The sequence below is a fragment of the Dermacentor silvarum genome, chromosome 8, assembly GCF_013339745.2.
Source record: "Dermacentor silvarum isolate Dsil-2018 chromosome 8, BIME_Dsil_1.4, whole genome shotgun sequence".
NCBI classification, from domain to species: Eukaryota; Metazoa; Arthropoda; class Arachnida; order Ixodida; family Ixodidae; genus Dermacentor; species Dermacentor silvarum.
In genome coordinates, this window is record NC_051161.1 from 130,453,018 (window position 1) to 130,469,574 (window position 16,557).

The 16,557-nt window shown below is 46.2% G+C and overlaps 1 protein-coding gene across 1 annotated transcript in view; it reads left to right on the forward strand.

Annotated features, from left to right (window-relative positions):
* Nucleotides 1–766: 766 nt before the first annotated feature.
* LOC119462421 (uncharacterized) overlaps nucleotides 767–16,557 on the forward strand; it is an 83,141-nt gene continuing 67,350 nt past the window's right edge. The window contains exons 1-3 of the mRNA XM_049671950.1: nucleotides 767–995; nucleotides 6,518–6,628; nucleotides 9,856–9,939. Coding sequence (XP_049527907.1) covers nucleotides 792–995; nucleotides 6,518–6,628; nucleotides 9,856–9,939 — 399 coding nt within the window. The 5' untranslated portion in view covers nucleotides 767–791. The remainder of the gene's footprint in view (nucleotides 996–6,517; nucleotides 6,629–9,855; nucleotides 9,940–16,557) is intronic.

The following is a 16,557-nucleotide window of genomic DNA, read 5'->3' on the forward strand; positions in this document are numbered from 1 at the left end:
TATCGTCGCCGCGCGCCGTATGTGCGAGTGAGAGCGCGCGGGGGGCTTGCGCTATCACGGAGAGCAAACGGACGGCGGAGAGCAAACGTGACTTCCGTCGCGCGAAAGGCCGTGGGGGTATGGGAGGGAGGGAGGGGGGGCGACGCTGTGCTGCGGCACCAAATGCGTATATTGCAACCGGGCTCAAGGGGAACTGGCGACGCAATCTTTCACGCGAAAGGAGGAAAACGGGAAGGCAGCACGGGAGGGAGGGGGAGGGGTTTCCAGTCTGCGAAAAAATGCGTTCTTGTACTTTGCGCCGGTACGGGCTGGCGGTGTTGTCACGCGCACCGTATCTTGCAAGCAATCTGCACACGGCTCTGATCTTTGTATGCGCCGTGCATTCGCCGCTCAGTTTCCGTTGAACCGATAGTCCGCATGAACCTTCGCTCGCTGCAGCGGCTGCGCTTGCTGCCAGCGTTTTCACAGTGGTTGTCTGCGGTCATCGAGTGTGATCTATTCATGTTTGCTTGAGGGCGCTGACACCACGCTTGTTAATTCAGTTAGTAAGCGAATGTGTACAAGTTTATGCAGCCGATAAAACTACTATCCCTACTCCGAATAGCTCTTTGCTATTTAATTTGCTATCGCAATCGATGCTTCGTCTTTCGGGCGAAACTACGACATTTTTTTTCTAGTGGCCTCTCAGCCTTTCTTTCCAGTACAGAACTTTGACGAGGAGGCGGGACGAACATTTCCTCGTTGTATCTGCTTTTTGCAGGGACCCAAATTTTGGGGTCATTTTGAACGTTATGCTGCAAACGATTGCGCACCTCCAGAGTGCCGGTTTCCTGACTATCAAGAAGGAGCCACCTAAACCCGTGAGGACGGCCCTCTGCGTCACGCTGGCGGCGCGCCTCTTCCCCGCCTCGATAGACCACCTGCTCTACTACCAGCGAAGGAAGCAGTTTGGAGCCGCCAACGGTATCAACCCGGGTGGCACTAAAGATCCCGAGGTAAGCACTCGCGCAGTGGCGATTTCTAACATGTCGGCAGGGAACATGAAAAGTGTTAGCCTGTCCGTAAAGGTTTTTCACGGAGAACCGGGTAACCGCAGGCTTGATTGAGTTGCTGCAACAAGAAGAGAGAGCTGGGTTAGTTGGTACAGATCCATTGTAAAGGTGTGCGCGCACACGCACGCGCACGCACATGCACGCACGCACGCACACACGCACACACACACACACACGCGCACGCACACACACAAAAAATGAAAAGAGGCACAAGACACCTATACACCACTTGCGTTTACTAAAACTGGTTTATTCGAACGAGGAATAAATATACAGGAAAACAGTGAAGCCGAAAGAGAGGAGGTAAATTTAAAAATAGAAAAAAAGAATTCACTTAGGCTATGTGCTGTCAAGGAAGGAGATTTCACATTTCAAATAGGATATGGACGTACATCGCAATCGTTGCTCATTGCTGAAGTTCTTTTTATATTGTGCTTTTTTATATTGTTCAAGCGTTTTTTGTTCACAAGAACTACGATATATGTGTGAGATGTCCATCCATATAGCTTTTAGAATACGAAATCGTGTTCCTCGACGGCACGGGACTTATGTCAATTCTTTTTAATTTTTTTATATGTTAACGTCCTCGTTTTCGGCTTAACTCTTGGTATTTTTTTTTCTTTTTTTTAGAGCGATTTCTTTCGTTCTTTCGGCCGTTTTTGTGGTTGGCCGAAGGCACGGTGTAAGATATATATACTTATATCTTACACCATGGCTGGAGGTCTATGATGGTCGGACTCAGCAAAGAGAATGCTCGTTCGTTTGCTCTCTCTCACGGTCTCTCGCTTAGACATTATTCTCGTAATTAGACATTATTCATCTACAGGCTAATAAATGACTCGGTAATTTATCAGATTGGCTTCGTATAAATAAACTTGTGCTAAAGGCAAAAAAAAAGAAAGCTAAATACATTATTTTCTGCTGTGAAGTCATTGCGCGTGTTACACTGCATAAATTTCTCGGTGCTTTTTTCGAAGAAAATATGAACCAGTCCCATCTTGTTGACAATGTAAGAAGCCATATTCCACGTTCAGTCGGCATCATTACCAGGCAAAGGGAACTTTTTCGACTATAGTTAGAACGACAGCTATATTATGCACTAGTCCACTCACGTTTACAATACTGCCTGCTTATACGGAGAACAACAACAAATACGAATGTGAGAAGCTCTATATCTTACAAAAACGAATAATGCAATTGATTGAAAACGTATATATTCGAAAAATTCAGTAATGATTGGAATTCCTATTCGATTAGGTCTTAGAATTGCCGAATCACTATTAGTAAGTGCGGGTATTTTTCGAATACTTTTGGAATCTTTCTAAATCTCAACTGCGCCCAAATAAACGTAAAATTGGAGCAACAATACGGTAAATTTTCACCCCCGCGGGCATAATGTAGACATAAAACATGACAACTTGCGTAGTGGAGCAGGCGAATGCTAGTTTTATAGTGAACACTTGACAAATAAAAATAAGATGACACATGCGCACACAACCTGCTCATAACGCTATCGCACCCTGACATTTGAATCTAGGAACGTTAGCTCTTTTCCGGCTATCGATGAACAACTGACACAGTTTTTCCCGCATATGTAATTGCGGCAGCCTCGATAATTTCTCTGGTAAGGCTTATAGTGTTCACTACAAAACTAGCCGAAATAAACAATATTGTTGAAAGTCAGCGCTGGGTTTTTGTATTTTGTGTGCCCCATTTGCCTTCATCGGTTCCGCGCTGTAGCCTTCTACGAGGTCTAATCGGCTAAGTGGATTAAATGAAAGGTGGAAATCGATGAAGATTAATCGCTTTGTGGGGTACTTAGTCGTTGATCGATATTACCAACCCTACTACGGACAGCGGGTGCAGTCCCCTGCCCGTCGGGATCTCTTTTCCCCCGGCGAGGCATTCTATTACGACTGGCCTGTGTGGTGAACAACTTGTGTCGCGCTGCCAAGCCCGCATGTTTCGAAGTACATCGTTCCGACCGCAACGGTTGAAAAAAATGTCACAGTTTCGCCCTAAGGGCGAAGCAATGAATGCGATAGCAACACAGCAATGTCATACGAAGTAAGGTGAGCGGCTTTGGTAGCAACAACACGCAGAACTGTTGTCGACGCCATCGGCGTTTTGCCCGCGTTAGCTCAAAATGCGTGCGGCGTTGGTGACTGTTGCTGGAGCCTCTGATATAAATAGGCACTTGGTGCCGCAGCTAAACGTCGCCTCCCTTCCCTCCCCCTCCCCCACGGCCTCTCGCGCGTCCGAAGAAGGCGCGTTTGCTCTACATATATGGTGATTGTAAAGGAGAAAAGAGACGCCTACTTCTGCAGCCCTTAAGCGAGCACGGCGCAGAACGCGCGTTGGTTCTCCGCCGTGCGTTCACTCCCCGTGAAAGACGCGCCCCTCGCGCCCTTTCACTCGCACATACAGCGTTCGGCGCGCGGCGACGATTTCATCTCCAAATGACGTCATACGGAACCTCACGGCGACGGCGACGGCGACGCCGACGGCAGAAATCTGCTTTTGAGTGTCCATATAATTGCTATCGCAATAAAACGCCTAGGAGGTCGCAACGCCGAAAAGACGTTAGCGTTTGCGCACGAATTCTCGCCTCCTTAACCACGGCTGGCGCGACGCCTTGATGTCTGCGTAGGCTCCAGAGTGCTGTCTCAATTCAGCGAGCGGGACTGTGAAGACTTGTTTGTGCATTCCCTCTCTCTTCTCCTCCTCGGCGAAGGAGACGCTGGCGTTGTCTGTGTGAGCGACAGTGCCTTTCCCCCTGCTAGGCCAGGGGCGGTTAGAAGTTCGTTGCACTGACTTTCGTGTACCGATCGGCGGCCTCAAGCGTGGAGAGCGTTCGCTCTCTCCTCCGGAGTGAGGACGTTCCAGACTCTTTTGACCCTTTTCGCGGCGATGCCGTGGGCGCTGCCATGTTTGACCACGTGGTGACGCGCCCATTGCTTGCCTCAACTGCCTCCGTTGCCTCCTTGTTTACAATGGAAGTGTATGACGCCGGCGCGGCTTAGAAAAACCTCTGTTTTCGGAGATATCGTAGACGGTGACTAGGTCGACGACACGAAGCTTTGATCACAGCTTCAGAGAACATGCAAAAGTGCTTTCGGAGCAGATTAAGCTATGTCCAAACGGCGCAAGCAGCGTATATGGTGCTTGTTCTAAAAGCGGGGCTAAATACGTATTCCAAGCTATCCCAGCTTTTCGATTATGAATTCAGTCAGGATTAGGGTGTTTTGCTCTTTGTTCTTCATTCGGCAAATGTTTTGAAGCAGTGGCTTGTCAGTTTCTGACTCAGTGAAGTTCCTCGGTGCGGCCACTATCTGATTATTTTCTGCCTAATCGCTCGCGGGTGTGCTGAGTTCCGATAGCTTTGTTCTTGCTCCGCACAATGCATGAAACGTAGCTGTTTTGTACATTGTAACACCTTGTAGCAAATTTATATTACAGCTAGTAACTGGCTTACTCTTGGGGAGCGTCACGAAACATTCAGCTTCGACCATTCGTGCGCCATAGGTGTAGTCCATCATTTATTGTGCGCATACAGTGCGCATATATTCAAGTGTGCGCCCATTCACTTATTCTTGATACGTCGGCGATAGAGTCGGCGTAAGTTTTCCTGCCATTTGGGACAGATGTGTATAGATAACGTGGCGAAACTTACTATGACAGGAAGCGGCGCTACTCCTTGTCGTTGTTTAACGAGTGGCACTCACTCTTGCCGACGTTCTGGGTGATGCCCTTTCTTTGAAGGTTAGCGATACAAGGCTGCCGGATGAGCAAATTTCTGTATCCTCGAGGAAAGCCGTACATCACGAAGTGCCGGTAGCACGTTCGGACAGTTGCAGCAGCGGTCCGCGAACTTGGCAACACAGATTCATTCTATTCCTTAACATTCCAGCCACTGTTTTTCGAGCCAACTACTGCACACGTCTTCAATCCACATGATTCAATCTAGCATGATTGGAAAACTCAGTTGCATTTCCGACAGCTGATCCCACAGAAGCAAGGTAGAAGCGGTAATGGTTTCATATTCGTGCGCGGTCGCTGAGGAGAGGTATGGCGCGCCGCCGTGAGCGCCACCTCGTTTCTCTAAAACAAAGTGCTCCGCGAAAAGGGTCAATAAAGGATGCCCCCGCCAACGGACTTCAGCCTTCAGCAGCCACAAGCTAGAGCGTGTGTCCCTCTCCGTCAGGAAGCTTGTATAGCTCACCGCTCCGTAGCGATGCAATACAAATTATTTGTTACTCGTTTTGTGGATCGTCTCGCGTCTCTTGTCTGGGCCCCTCCATGCTGCATAAGCGCAAGATCGCGAGGCCCACACTACCTCTCCGGTATTGGGTGCCCGTCGTAATAGGTAGAAGAATCGATGCGCTTCAAATGTTTTAGCAAAAAGATAAATAATTACCTTTTATTACATCGAGGAGTAAATCTATTGACACGTGTCGTTATTTATCCTTTTCTCGGGGACCGCATTTCGCCCGTTAACAACTTATCGCTGGACGCAAGGCGCGCCTGCATCATTTGGAAGTTACTCGGATGTTATCGTTGATAATATCTGTTGCATTGTTCTCGCCGAACACTGCACAATCAGATTGTATGCGCGGCGCGAATTGTGTAGCATTTTCTGGAATGGGAACCATCTTGAAACAGCACGCAACCGGACGACACAAGAGAAAGCAAGACGAACACATGCGCTCGTCTTCCATTCTGTTGTACCGTCCCGTTGCGCGCTATTTAAAGATGGTTCTCATTCCAAAATACCAACTATCCCAACATTCAACTCTTTTAAAGTATATTTTCTTGAAGGCATGCGGGCACAGCGATTACCCTGGAACTTTCGATGATTTATGTGTAAAATCCAACGTACTTGACCCGCACATCAGATTTTCGATGATGACGACTGCGCTCGCTGTCATCGTGCTTGACTGTTACTTGTTATTCCTGGGCACACGTTCACCCATTCAATTTATACCGGGGAAAATTTCCCTTTTATTTTATATCTGCTGTGTTTGTTCAGCCTGAACTCTGCCTGTTATTTTTTATTGTTGTGTAATGGCTGAACACTTAAGTTTTTATGTATCGTTCTATGCTTAAGCGCACATGTGTGCATGTATTTTCTGTTCTTGTAGATACGCATATGATATCTTGAAGTGCATATTATGTACATTCTACTTCAAACCAATGGTTAGATATAGCTCTGTTTCCAGCTTATGTTAAACTACTCTGTTCATTGAGTGAGGTGTGCACTTGAAAGGCGTCTGACACTCGGTCAGGCATTCGCGCCTTTTTATCAGCCTCCTGGACAAGCCAAATGTATTTCTTTGCATTGTCTGAATAAACAATGAATGAATGAATCAATGAATGGACGTTGCATGCTTTTTGTCGCTTTGATGGCGTTTCGCGGGACCGCCGTGGGCGCTCGGTGTTTCACAGTTGTCTACCATGGTTTGCAGATGATGAAGTTTCTGCGCAGTGAAGTACAAGGGATGCTCGACTCGTTGACGTTCTCTTACTCCCTGTCCCAGAGCGCGACCGAAGAAAACAGGGTTCACTTCTACCGCAGGGTGAGTGGCGTGGGCTGGTCTGATATCCCTCTCCGGCTCGCGGTGAAGCTCGCTGGGCTCGACAGTAGCTCGCAGGGCTTTGTTCCAATACTGGCAGTAGACGGCTAAATAGACCGCTAAACAGGCAGTCGTGCCCTTAAGTGTCGTTCCAATTCTGGCTAAGCCGTCAAAGGAGACAACTCCGCAAAGACAGCATCAAAGTGAAAAAAAAATATGCAAGATTCCTTGTAGTCCGTATGACATGATGGCTGAGCAGAGTGCTTGGAAACTCAACGGGAAGGTCGCTTGCGGACACGAAATCATAATCTCGTATTCTGATGCGATTATTGTGAACTGTGTTGTATTTTTCTGATAGTTCGCAGATACAAAGTGTTCAAATACAGCTATAATATCTGCGCATCTTAGCTAGCTCATGTCCACATCAGGTTGTATCAAATTGGAAAGACGTCTTCCCGATTTATAGCACTACTCAGGCTTGAAGCTGTCTTCTTTACAGTCAACGTAGAATGTCTTAATTGGACGCTCTGCAGAATTGGAACACACCCATGGCGCACGCTGACTAACAACTAAGCTACGCCTTCGGGCATCGACTCGAGGATGTTACCGGTCCAATGATTCCTTTAGGTATCCTAGGACGCTATAACGCAAAACAATTCGAAACTGTTCCTATTCCATTTGTGCAATAAGCCATCCGCGATTCGTCAAGCAATTTTTGGGCCACCCCCATTTGCTTGCCTGCCACGTCACGTCACGAAAACACCGAGAATGCCCCATCTGCTATGACGTGTACACACTGACTATGCACGACTATGCACGATTACGCCTTTTTCGCCGTTAGACTTCCTTTATTGGTCAAAAGTTTTCGGGCTGCGCCCACTTCGCCTGTTACGCGACGTCACAAAACCGCGAAAACTTACCACGCCAGAGTGACTACGCACTGAAGATGCATTAATATGCCGAACACAATTAATGATATTTTGGCATAGCCAAGACTGTCCCATTCCGTATGGAATAGAAGGTTGCTGCCGATTCCTCTGGAATTAGCTTCTCGGAGCTGCCGGGCAGAAAGGATTTAATTGCATATAATATGAAAATTTGCGTTGCAGTATAACGTCCTCGATCCATTCTGACACATACACGTATACTTCTGCGTCTTCTTTGCCTCTTGTCAGCCAATTATATAAGAAGAACCTGTCAAGGCAGGCAATGCTAGTCGCTTTGAAAGCAAACAAAAGTAACCTACAAACCAGTAGAGCGTTTGATTGGGCTTTTTAAAGAACGCTGCGGGTCGCTGCCCGATGCTTGGGTCGGCGGTTACGTAAATTTGACGTCAGGAGATTGGAATAAAAACAGGTTGGAATAGGTCTACGTTATAGGGCCCCTAATGTGTTACATCAAGTACACGACGCAGCAAAGAACAAAATTCAAAGATAACCGGAGAAGTCTGAGCGATAGCAACCAAGTTACCCAACTTATGCATATTAGTGCTATAAACCATTAGTGTTCTCTAACGTTCAGAAAGAAGTTCACACGTTGCCTCACGCTCCTCACAAATGAGCTTGACGCCTGGACTTAACCTACCGCCTAACGCCGAAGATACATTACATTAGGGGTTGGAGACAGCCTTGAAATAGTTTGTGAACATAACCTACACGCGTAGAACTGGCAATTTAAAGTGTTGAGATGTTACAAGCTTTCTAAAATATGCAGAGTTTGTGATTGCATACTTCGATTTTAATTACAAAAAGCTGCACTGGTATTCCTTTTTGTTTGTTTGTCATTTAAATGCAGAAACAGTGCAATAATTTGTGGAGACTGAATAAAAAATCGGCCAGAGTAGATTCAAAACGCAAAAAAATATTAGACCAACTTAAATCAGTACATTGCCTTTGTGATACCAATTAGGCGCATCTGTACAAAAAAAATGTGGAGAAATGCTTGGTAAGGCAGAAACGATGCTTAAATAATGAAATAAAATATGCTAATTGAACGCCCATGTCGGGATCTACTATGAAGCGAAAATATAGGGAAAGAGTTTTTTAGATGCTTTACAGCTAATGACGATCCGCAAAATTTGTTTATTTTATCCTGTGCAACGTAAAATATTACGCAGTATTTATGTAAATGTTAAAAAAAGAGAAACCGAGTAACAGCGCAAAGAACGGAATGTGCAGACTGAGACAGCCGAAGCGCTGACTATCAAGAAATATTTTATTACGCACACAGAAATATATCAAGGGGCTTGAATAGGCGGGAGGGAGAGGAGAACATACGAAAGTAGGAATGTATTGCTAGGAAGATATCCACGATGGTGAATTTAAAAACGACACTCGCCATTCATGGGGCCGTGCTGGGCATGCGAGCACGAGCGCCCGCGACTCGGCCAGGACGCTCTCGGCTCAGCGGTCATGCCCTGGCGCTGGCGCAGTGCAAACCCCCCGAAAACGGCACAGTGGGCGATGAGGGACCCCAATTGTAGCCGGTGAATTTGCCTGGCATATCCACTTTGAACGAGTTCTAAAGATTGCATGAATTTCAAGATATGAGCCGTGAAACTGCACTGTAAAAATGTGCTATTTTGCTGCTTATTTTTTTAAAACAAACGGCTGTGTTATGCATTGGAGCACTAAAGTAACTGGAACGCCCAAGTATTTCGTCACATACTTTGGGAATGAGGGAATGAATATCTGAAGACTGGTCTCTTCCTGAAAATTCGCTCCAAGTGGACACGCCTTGACAACTCACCGGCTACAGTTTGTAACTCGAAGTATGTGCCGCAAGTTAATCAATAAAAGACATTAGTGAGTATTTGTTAATTAGTGGATTATGCATTTTGTTTTCTTGTGCGAGTAAGGTCCGCCTCCTGGAGTAATTCAGCGCAAGAGCTAGAACGATGCTACCTGTTACACACTATCTTAAAAAAATCTGTATGATCTAAAACAAAGTAGCGCAAGAAAAAGACACTTGGTGTAATCCGATTGGGTCGCTGCACTGGAGCTATTCAGCAAGATAGCAGAAGCAGCCACGGTCACCAAAGTCTCAGGAGGTTCGCAAAGAAAGAGCATCTCTCCCAGAAAGCGCGTACGTGGCGACGAAAGGGCTACTTGCAGCCTCTAACCCATCTTGCTAGCTTGCAGATGTTGTTGCAGAACACACCAGGAGGAAATGCTTCCGGCTCTTTGTTAACGATCGTGACGTCAAATGCAATGCACTCGTTTCCCATGCAGGTCTCGAATATGATGGTGGCACCAGGGTTCCTGAATGACAGCACCGGCGCCATAGCTGACGCCGCTTTGAAAGAATTGGCAGAAGTGAGTGAGTTCTTGACAACTAATAGTGACAGACGTCATCGCGTTCTCAGCGGCCGGTATAAAAGCGAGTAGCCGGTGACTTAGCGGCTACGGCGTTGCGCTGCTAAGCACGTACGGCGTGGGATGGAATCCCAGCCATGGCGGCCACATTTCGAAGGGGGCGAAATAACTTTCGTGTACTGTGAATTCGGTGGACGTTGAAGAGGTGATCTAACCATTAATTACACTAAAATTAGTTCGTACCAATTCGGTGCGTCATAATGAAATCGATGTTCTGACGCTTAAAACCCCAGATGTGTTTTGAAGTGAGTGCATCACTTGAAATGTGTTAAGGTGCTGACAGCATATTGCCATGCATCCATTGCTTTCAGTTTTTCTAGTTTTCACCGGAGTGTAGCTGCTATTAATAACAGCACGGCGCAAGACCTGCCTACTCTATCCGGAATTGCTAGAATGCGACTTCGCTGCGATTCGAATGTCGCTGGTCCTCCTGAGCACGAAAATGTTAACGTCTTCGCGCACACTTTTGGCAGCTTTTCTGGTTCTACGTCGTTGCTACAATGGTACCGTAATAGCAATAGTAATAGTAATAGTAGCTGAGTGCCTGAGTGGCGGTACTTCGCCAGCTGCAGAACGTCCACAGCCGACGAAGGAGGGGCTGTGGTTAAAGTATTTTAGAAATAGACAAGCAGCCACATTCTGTATTTTCGAAAATTTACCTACAACCATTGCTCAGAATTTTTTTTATGAGGGAGGTAGTGGCCGAATACTGCACCAGGGAGGCCAATTCCTGTTGTGGTGAGGGAGTGACTTTGATGAAGCTTAGTGGGCCTTCCTAGTTTGGTTGCACCTGAACTAGTATAGAACAGGCTGGCTTCAGGAAGGGATATTCTACGATGGATCATATCCATGTCATAAATCAGGTAATCGAGAAATCTGCGGAGTACAATCAACCTCTCTACATGGCTTTCATAGATTATTAAAAGGCATTTGATTCAGTAGAGATTCCAGCAGTCATAGATGCATTGCGTAATCAAGGAGTACAGGAGGCATACGTGAATATCTTAGCAAACATCTACAAGGATTCCACAGCTACCTTGGTTCTCCACAAGAAAAGTAGAAAGTTACCTATCAAGAAAGGGGTCAGGCAAGGAGACACAATCTCTCCAATGCTATTCGCTGCATGCTTGGAAGAAGTATTCAAGCTCTTAGACTAGGAAGGCTTAGGGGTGAGGATCAACGGCGAATACCTCAGCAACCTTCGGTTTGCAGTTGACATTATCCTATTCAGCAACAATGGAGATGAATTACATCAAACGATTGAGGACCTTAATCGAGAAAGTGTAAGAATTGGGTTGAAGATGAATATGCAGAAGACAAAGATAATGTTCAATAGCCTGGCAAGGGAACAAGAATTCAGGATCGCCAGTCAGCCTCTAGAGTCTGTAAAGGAGTACGTTTATCTAGGTCAATTACTCACAGGGGACCCTGATCACGAGAAAGAAATTTACAGAAGAATAAAATTGGGTTGGAGTGCATACGGCAGGCATTACCAAATTCTGACTGGGAGCTTACCACTGTCGTTGAAAAGAAAAGTGTACAATCATTGCATTCTACCGGTGCTAACATATGGGGCAGAAACTTTGAGGTTAACGAAGAAGCTCGAGAACAAGTTAAGGACCGCACAAAGAGCGATGGAACGAAAAATCGTAGGACTAACGTTAAGAGACAGGAAGAGAGCGGTGTGGATCAGAGAACAAACGCGGATAGCCGATATTCTAGTTGACATTAAGCGGAAGAAATGGAGCTGGGCAGGCCATGTAATGCGTAGGATGGATAACCGGTGGACCATTAGGGTTAGAGAATGGATACCAAGAGAAGGGAAGCGCAGTCGAGGTCGGCAGAAAACCAGATGGGATGATGAAGTTAGGAAATTTGCAGGCAAACTTTCGAATACGCTAGCGCAAGGCAGGGGTAATTGGAGATCGCAGGGAGAACCCTTCGTCCTGCAGTGGACATATAATATAGGCTGATGATGATGATGATGATTGTTCAGAGTTGACGCGCCCTGTTCACTTCGCGTGGTAACCACCGCCTTTATGCTAACGAAACGTTTCATACCAGGATCAGCCCTTTTCAGTCAACAAGCTCATTCAACACAATTTGGATAGGATTATGTTAGAGATTCCTCACACAAACATCTAAAGCAGAAATATAGCACTTGAACAAGTTAGCGCTCCTTATAACGCGCTTCCTCCTTCGACGCTTTGAAGACCTCTGATGACGTTGGCGTAATTTCGGCTTCTAGAGTTGCGCTCATAAGTCTATAGACCATAAGCGCGCGTAAATGGTGACTACTTGGGATCCCCTTGTGAAGCAGGGTGGTGACGAATAGTCATCTATTCTGCTTGAGCTAATCAGGTAATAAATACATGCACGCTTAGCAGTCAAGCATTTTGTCTAGGTCTCCTTCATCTTTTCTCTTTTCCTTAAAACCTCTACATATACCTTGGATATATATACACCTATGTATACCTACGCCTGTAACAAATCCGGTCCTACCAATGCCTTAAAAATATATTTCATATCACTACTACTGACTGGTTAATTCTTTAGTCCTCGTCCAAGCGCTTCTGAAACGTGAATATTTACTACGGCCCTTGCTGGGTTAATTCCTTCGCATTCCGTTAGGATGTGTTCAACTGTCTCCGGATTTTTGCTGCCGCACGCACACACCTCATTTTGTTGCGAATATTTGCTTTGCTATTTTTTTGCCCTTAGGTATCCAGCTTGGGCCTCAAATAGCAAGGTAACCCTTTTGTGTTATTCTACAGACTTTTCTAATTTCTTTCTTCCTACATTAGTAAAGTTCCATGGTCTCCCTTAGTTTCATCTTGTGCATCGCGTTTACTGTCTCTGTTTATCTCACTTCGTTCTTGGTTGTTCCAGGTTGCCTACTTAGTTTCAATTACCGTGTACTTGTTTGCCAACTTTTTCGACCTTTTCGTCCAACCGGTGTCCACGCTTACGAGGTAGAGATATTTGTGCACTGTAGCCGCCTAATTACATCCATCTTCCTGAGTATCTCTTCGAAACCCATATTGCTCTGCTCTTCTAATAATTCAAGAGGCCCAACTCATGTCACCCTGCACTGCCTCATTAGTGGTTTTGCAGTGGGCCTCCAAACTGCTCAGCCCAACAGCCGAACCTCAACGCGATGTATGATTTTAGGAACAGAATGACATGTGCGAAGGGCAGGGCTAGCACCATTGCGCCTTTCGTAAGTTTTCGCACCACCTCATATTTATTGTTGCCCCGAAAGGATCTGTTTCATTATTGCTGCATTCAGCATCCTCTTCGTTTATAGATTATCTTGGTGGATAGTGGAGTAGGTCTTTCCTGAGTTTAATTATACACCTAGGTAGTTAAATTGCCTCACTATGGGTAAGACCTGCTGTTGAATTGATACCACTTCACTAACTACTCTTCTCCTCAATAAAGATCATAATTTCCGATTTCTGTATGCTAAAAATAGGTCTATATGTGTCGCTGCGTCACCACACATATTCGAAAGTGTCTGTAGCGCTCTTGCATTGTCCGCTAGGTATAATATCTCGCCGAATAAATCAGCTCAGGGACTTTCTGTTGCACATTTGCCTATTATGGATGTTCAGACAAATGAAAGTTGAATTCACTGTGTTCCGGTCCTCTTTCTAGGTCCTTAATATAGATAATAAAGGACAATGGCGACTGAAGCAATCCTTACTTAAGTCCTCGGTGAATATCCACTAGTGTTTTTGTATTGCCGGCCTTCCCATACACTTTCTACTCGGTTGCCTCTACATAGGTTCCTCAGCAGCTCCATTAAATCATCATCTATTCCGTCGTGTTTGAGAATTTCTCATTGTAATTCCCTGTGTAGGTTGTCGTAACCTCCCTTAATATTTAGAAAATCTATCCATAAAAGTTCGTTCTACGCCACTGAAATTTTTACGATCTGAGTCAGTTTAAAAATATTATCCTCTAAGGATCCTGCCTGGCCTTAACCTATTCTGTTGTCCCCCCAATATATCACTTCTCTACTGCCGACTTCGACAGCTCTAAATTGATGGCTTGCATTGCTAGTCTAAAATATCAACTACGTTATTTTAGCTGGTTTGTACGAGTTCAAGATAACGTTGTCACTGTTCCCGTTGTAAATGAGCTTTGTAAATGTTCACCGCCGTACGACCTGTCTGACTATGGAGCTGTGGAGCTACGGAGCGCAAAGTTCCAGACAAACGCAAAGGTCTAGAGTCAAAAGTTTGTGTTTGTGTGGAGCGCATTCGCTGTACACGCAAGGTTCCTGCGAAACAACACCGTAGCATAGCGGCTTGAGATCTCAGGCCCAGCAAGCTCGCTCGGATGGGAATACGTTTTGTTTCAACCCGCCGCAGTGGCTGTCAGCTGAGGCATAGCCTCCTCGATAAACTGTGCCTGTCAAGACGCCGAGAGAACAATAGGGAGGCGCCGTCGGCAGAGTTGCAAACTGCCGCCGCTCATTTCGCTGAGGGCGCCACCGACGTAGAGTGCCACCGCGCCTCCCGTCTGCGCGGCGGGCGCGACGCCGACGGTTTTAAGTGCTGTGATGGTGGAACAACGATCCACTGGGTGACCAGAGCCTTGTTTATAACGCTGTAGAGCACCATGGTAGTGTCTCGAATACAGTCTGTGAAAGTGCGAGCGCACTTGCAGCAACTGCAGCGTCAAAGTGGATTGCGCGTCGCACGTAGCAAAAAAAAAAAAAAAGAAAAAAAAAAGAAAGCCCGAGTTGGTTTATTGTGGTTAATACGCTCTTAGTTATCATAGTAAAGTGCCGACAATACGCAAGTCGCAAGCGTTCTTACAGCAATATCTTGTCAAAAACTGCTTGCGACGCTGCTCTATAGTGAGCCGTCCTTCTTCTTCTTCCTTCATTGTTATAGTGAGCCGTCCTTCGGGCCTCGGCGCACGTTAGTAGCATACTATATATACGACTTTCAGACAAGTTTTCCCCAAGTTCTTTTGCACGAGATGAGCGTTGTGGCCGACGTGAATATTTATACCCAGAAACCTTTGCACTTTCTACCACGTCTGTGTGCCTTGGCGACCAGGAAAAATAGAAACAAATATTTGAGGACCTATAGAAAAAGCGCCGCATGCCTTGAATAAGCAATATGCGAGCAAATATTTTATTGCACACGCTTTGTTCAACGATACATGCAGCTCAGACATACAAAATCCCGAGATGCAAACAGTTCAGACGTACAAAAAAAAAAAAAAAATCCCGAGATGCAAACAGTTGAGACATACAAAATCCCGAGGGCGCTTCTGTCACTTATATGCGTTGCTCGAAGTTACATATGTATCCACGTGAAGAAGTTCACGGTGCTTTACCCGCATATGATGTCTGTGAAAGAGCGTGACCTCTTCGAAGGTTTTTTCTTTCTTTTTTTAATAACGTGATCGCACGTCAAAAGCATCTAGCAATCCCGGTCGCTCAGCGTTAAGCTCAGGTCCACGATCACCCAAGAAGGTTTAAAATGCGTGGACCGCACCAACGTTGCAAGGTTTGACCGTACTGCACGAGAAAAACCGACAAAAACAATGCACCCGTCTTGCGATCCCAGCGGAGGTAACGGAGAGACGGAGACGCGGGCACACGGCAGGAGTCATGAGCTAGTCAACGTCGGTGGCGCCATCTCTCGGTGGAAACTACCAATAGGGAGAGGGGAAAGCGACGGCCGATCGAGCGCCGTTTGACAGGCACAGAGTTATCGAGGAGGCTATGGCTGAGGCGCTGGGCTGCTGAACACGAGATCGCGGGATGGAATCCCGGCCGCGGCGGCCGCATTTCTACGGAGGCGAAATGCAAAAACGCCCGTGAGCTTACGTTGTAGTGCACGTGAAAGAACCCCTGGTGGTCAAAATTAATCCGGAGCCCTCCACTACGACGTGCCTCATAATCAGCACTGGTTTTGGCGCGTAAAACCCCAGAAAAAAAGATTTGTTAACTACGCAAAAGTGTGCGTCTTTCTTTCCGGTGCTGCGTGCCTCCAGTAAAACCTAACAGTGCCGTTTTAAGACCCTTCCCATTTTGTAACACGCATGCACTTTTCACACGATTGAAACACCAGGAAAATGACCGTGCAATTAAAGGGCAGCGGGAGCGTGCGAAGGCCGAACTCTAATGACGCAGACGGGGAGAGCCACTCACTGTTGTGTGCTTGTGACGAGCGCTTTGATTTAATAAAGCTGACGTATATTCCCAGTTCTACTTAACTTTTACGCGGATAATAAAGGTGGGATGAACTTTTTTCAAGGTGGACATTGTAATACCCTTAAACTAAGAGCTAACTACTAGGCGTGTAGCTGGCGCAAGATGAGATCTACGTGGCGTTTAAAAGATTCAGCGCACATTTGGACGGTGAGGTTAACTTGAACATTATTTTATGAGTGCACCAAGAGGGTGTGACCCATGTGCCAGCCTAAATATTTTGACTGAAAGAAAGCGGCACTCCAGTGCTTGGAAATAGCTAGCTGATGTCTGAACAGGGCAACAGTATGGTGCGTACTGGCGTTCCTGCCTTTAACTCAATG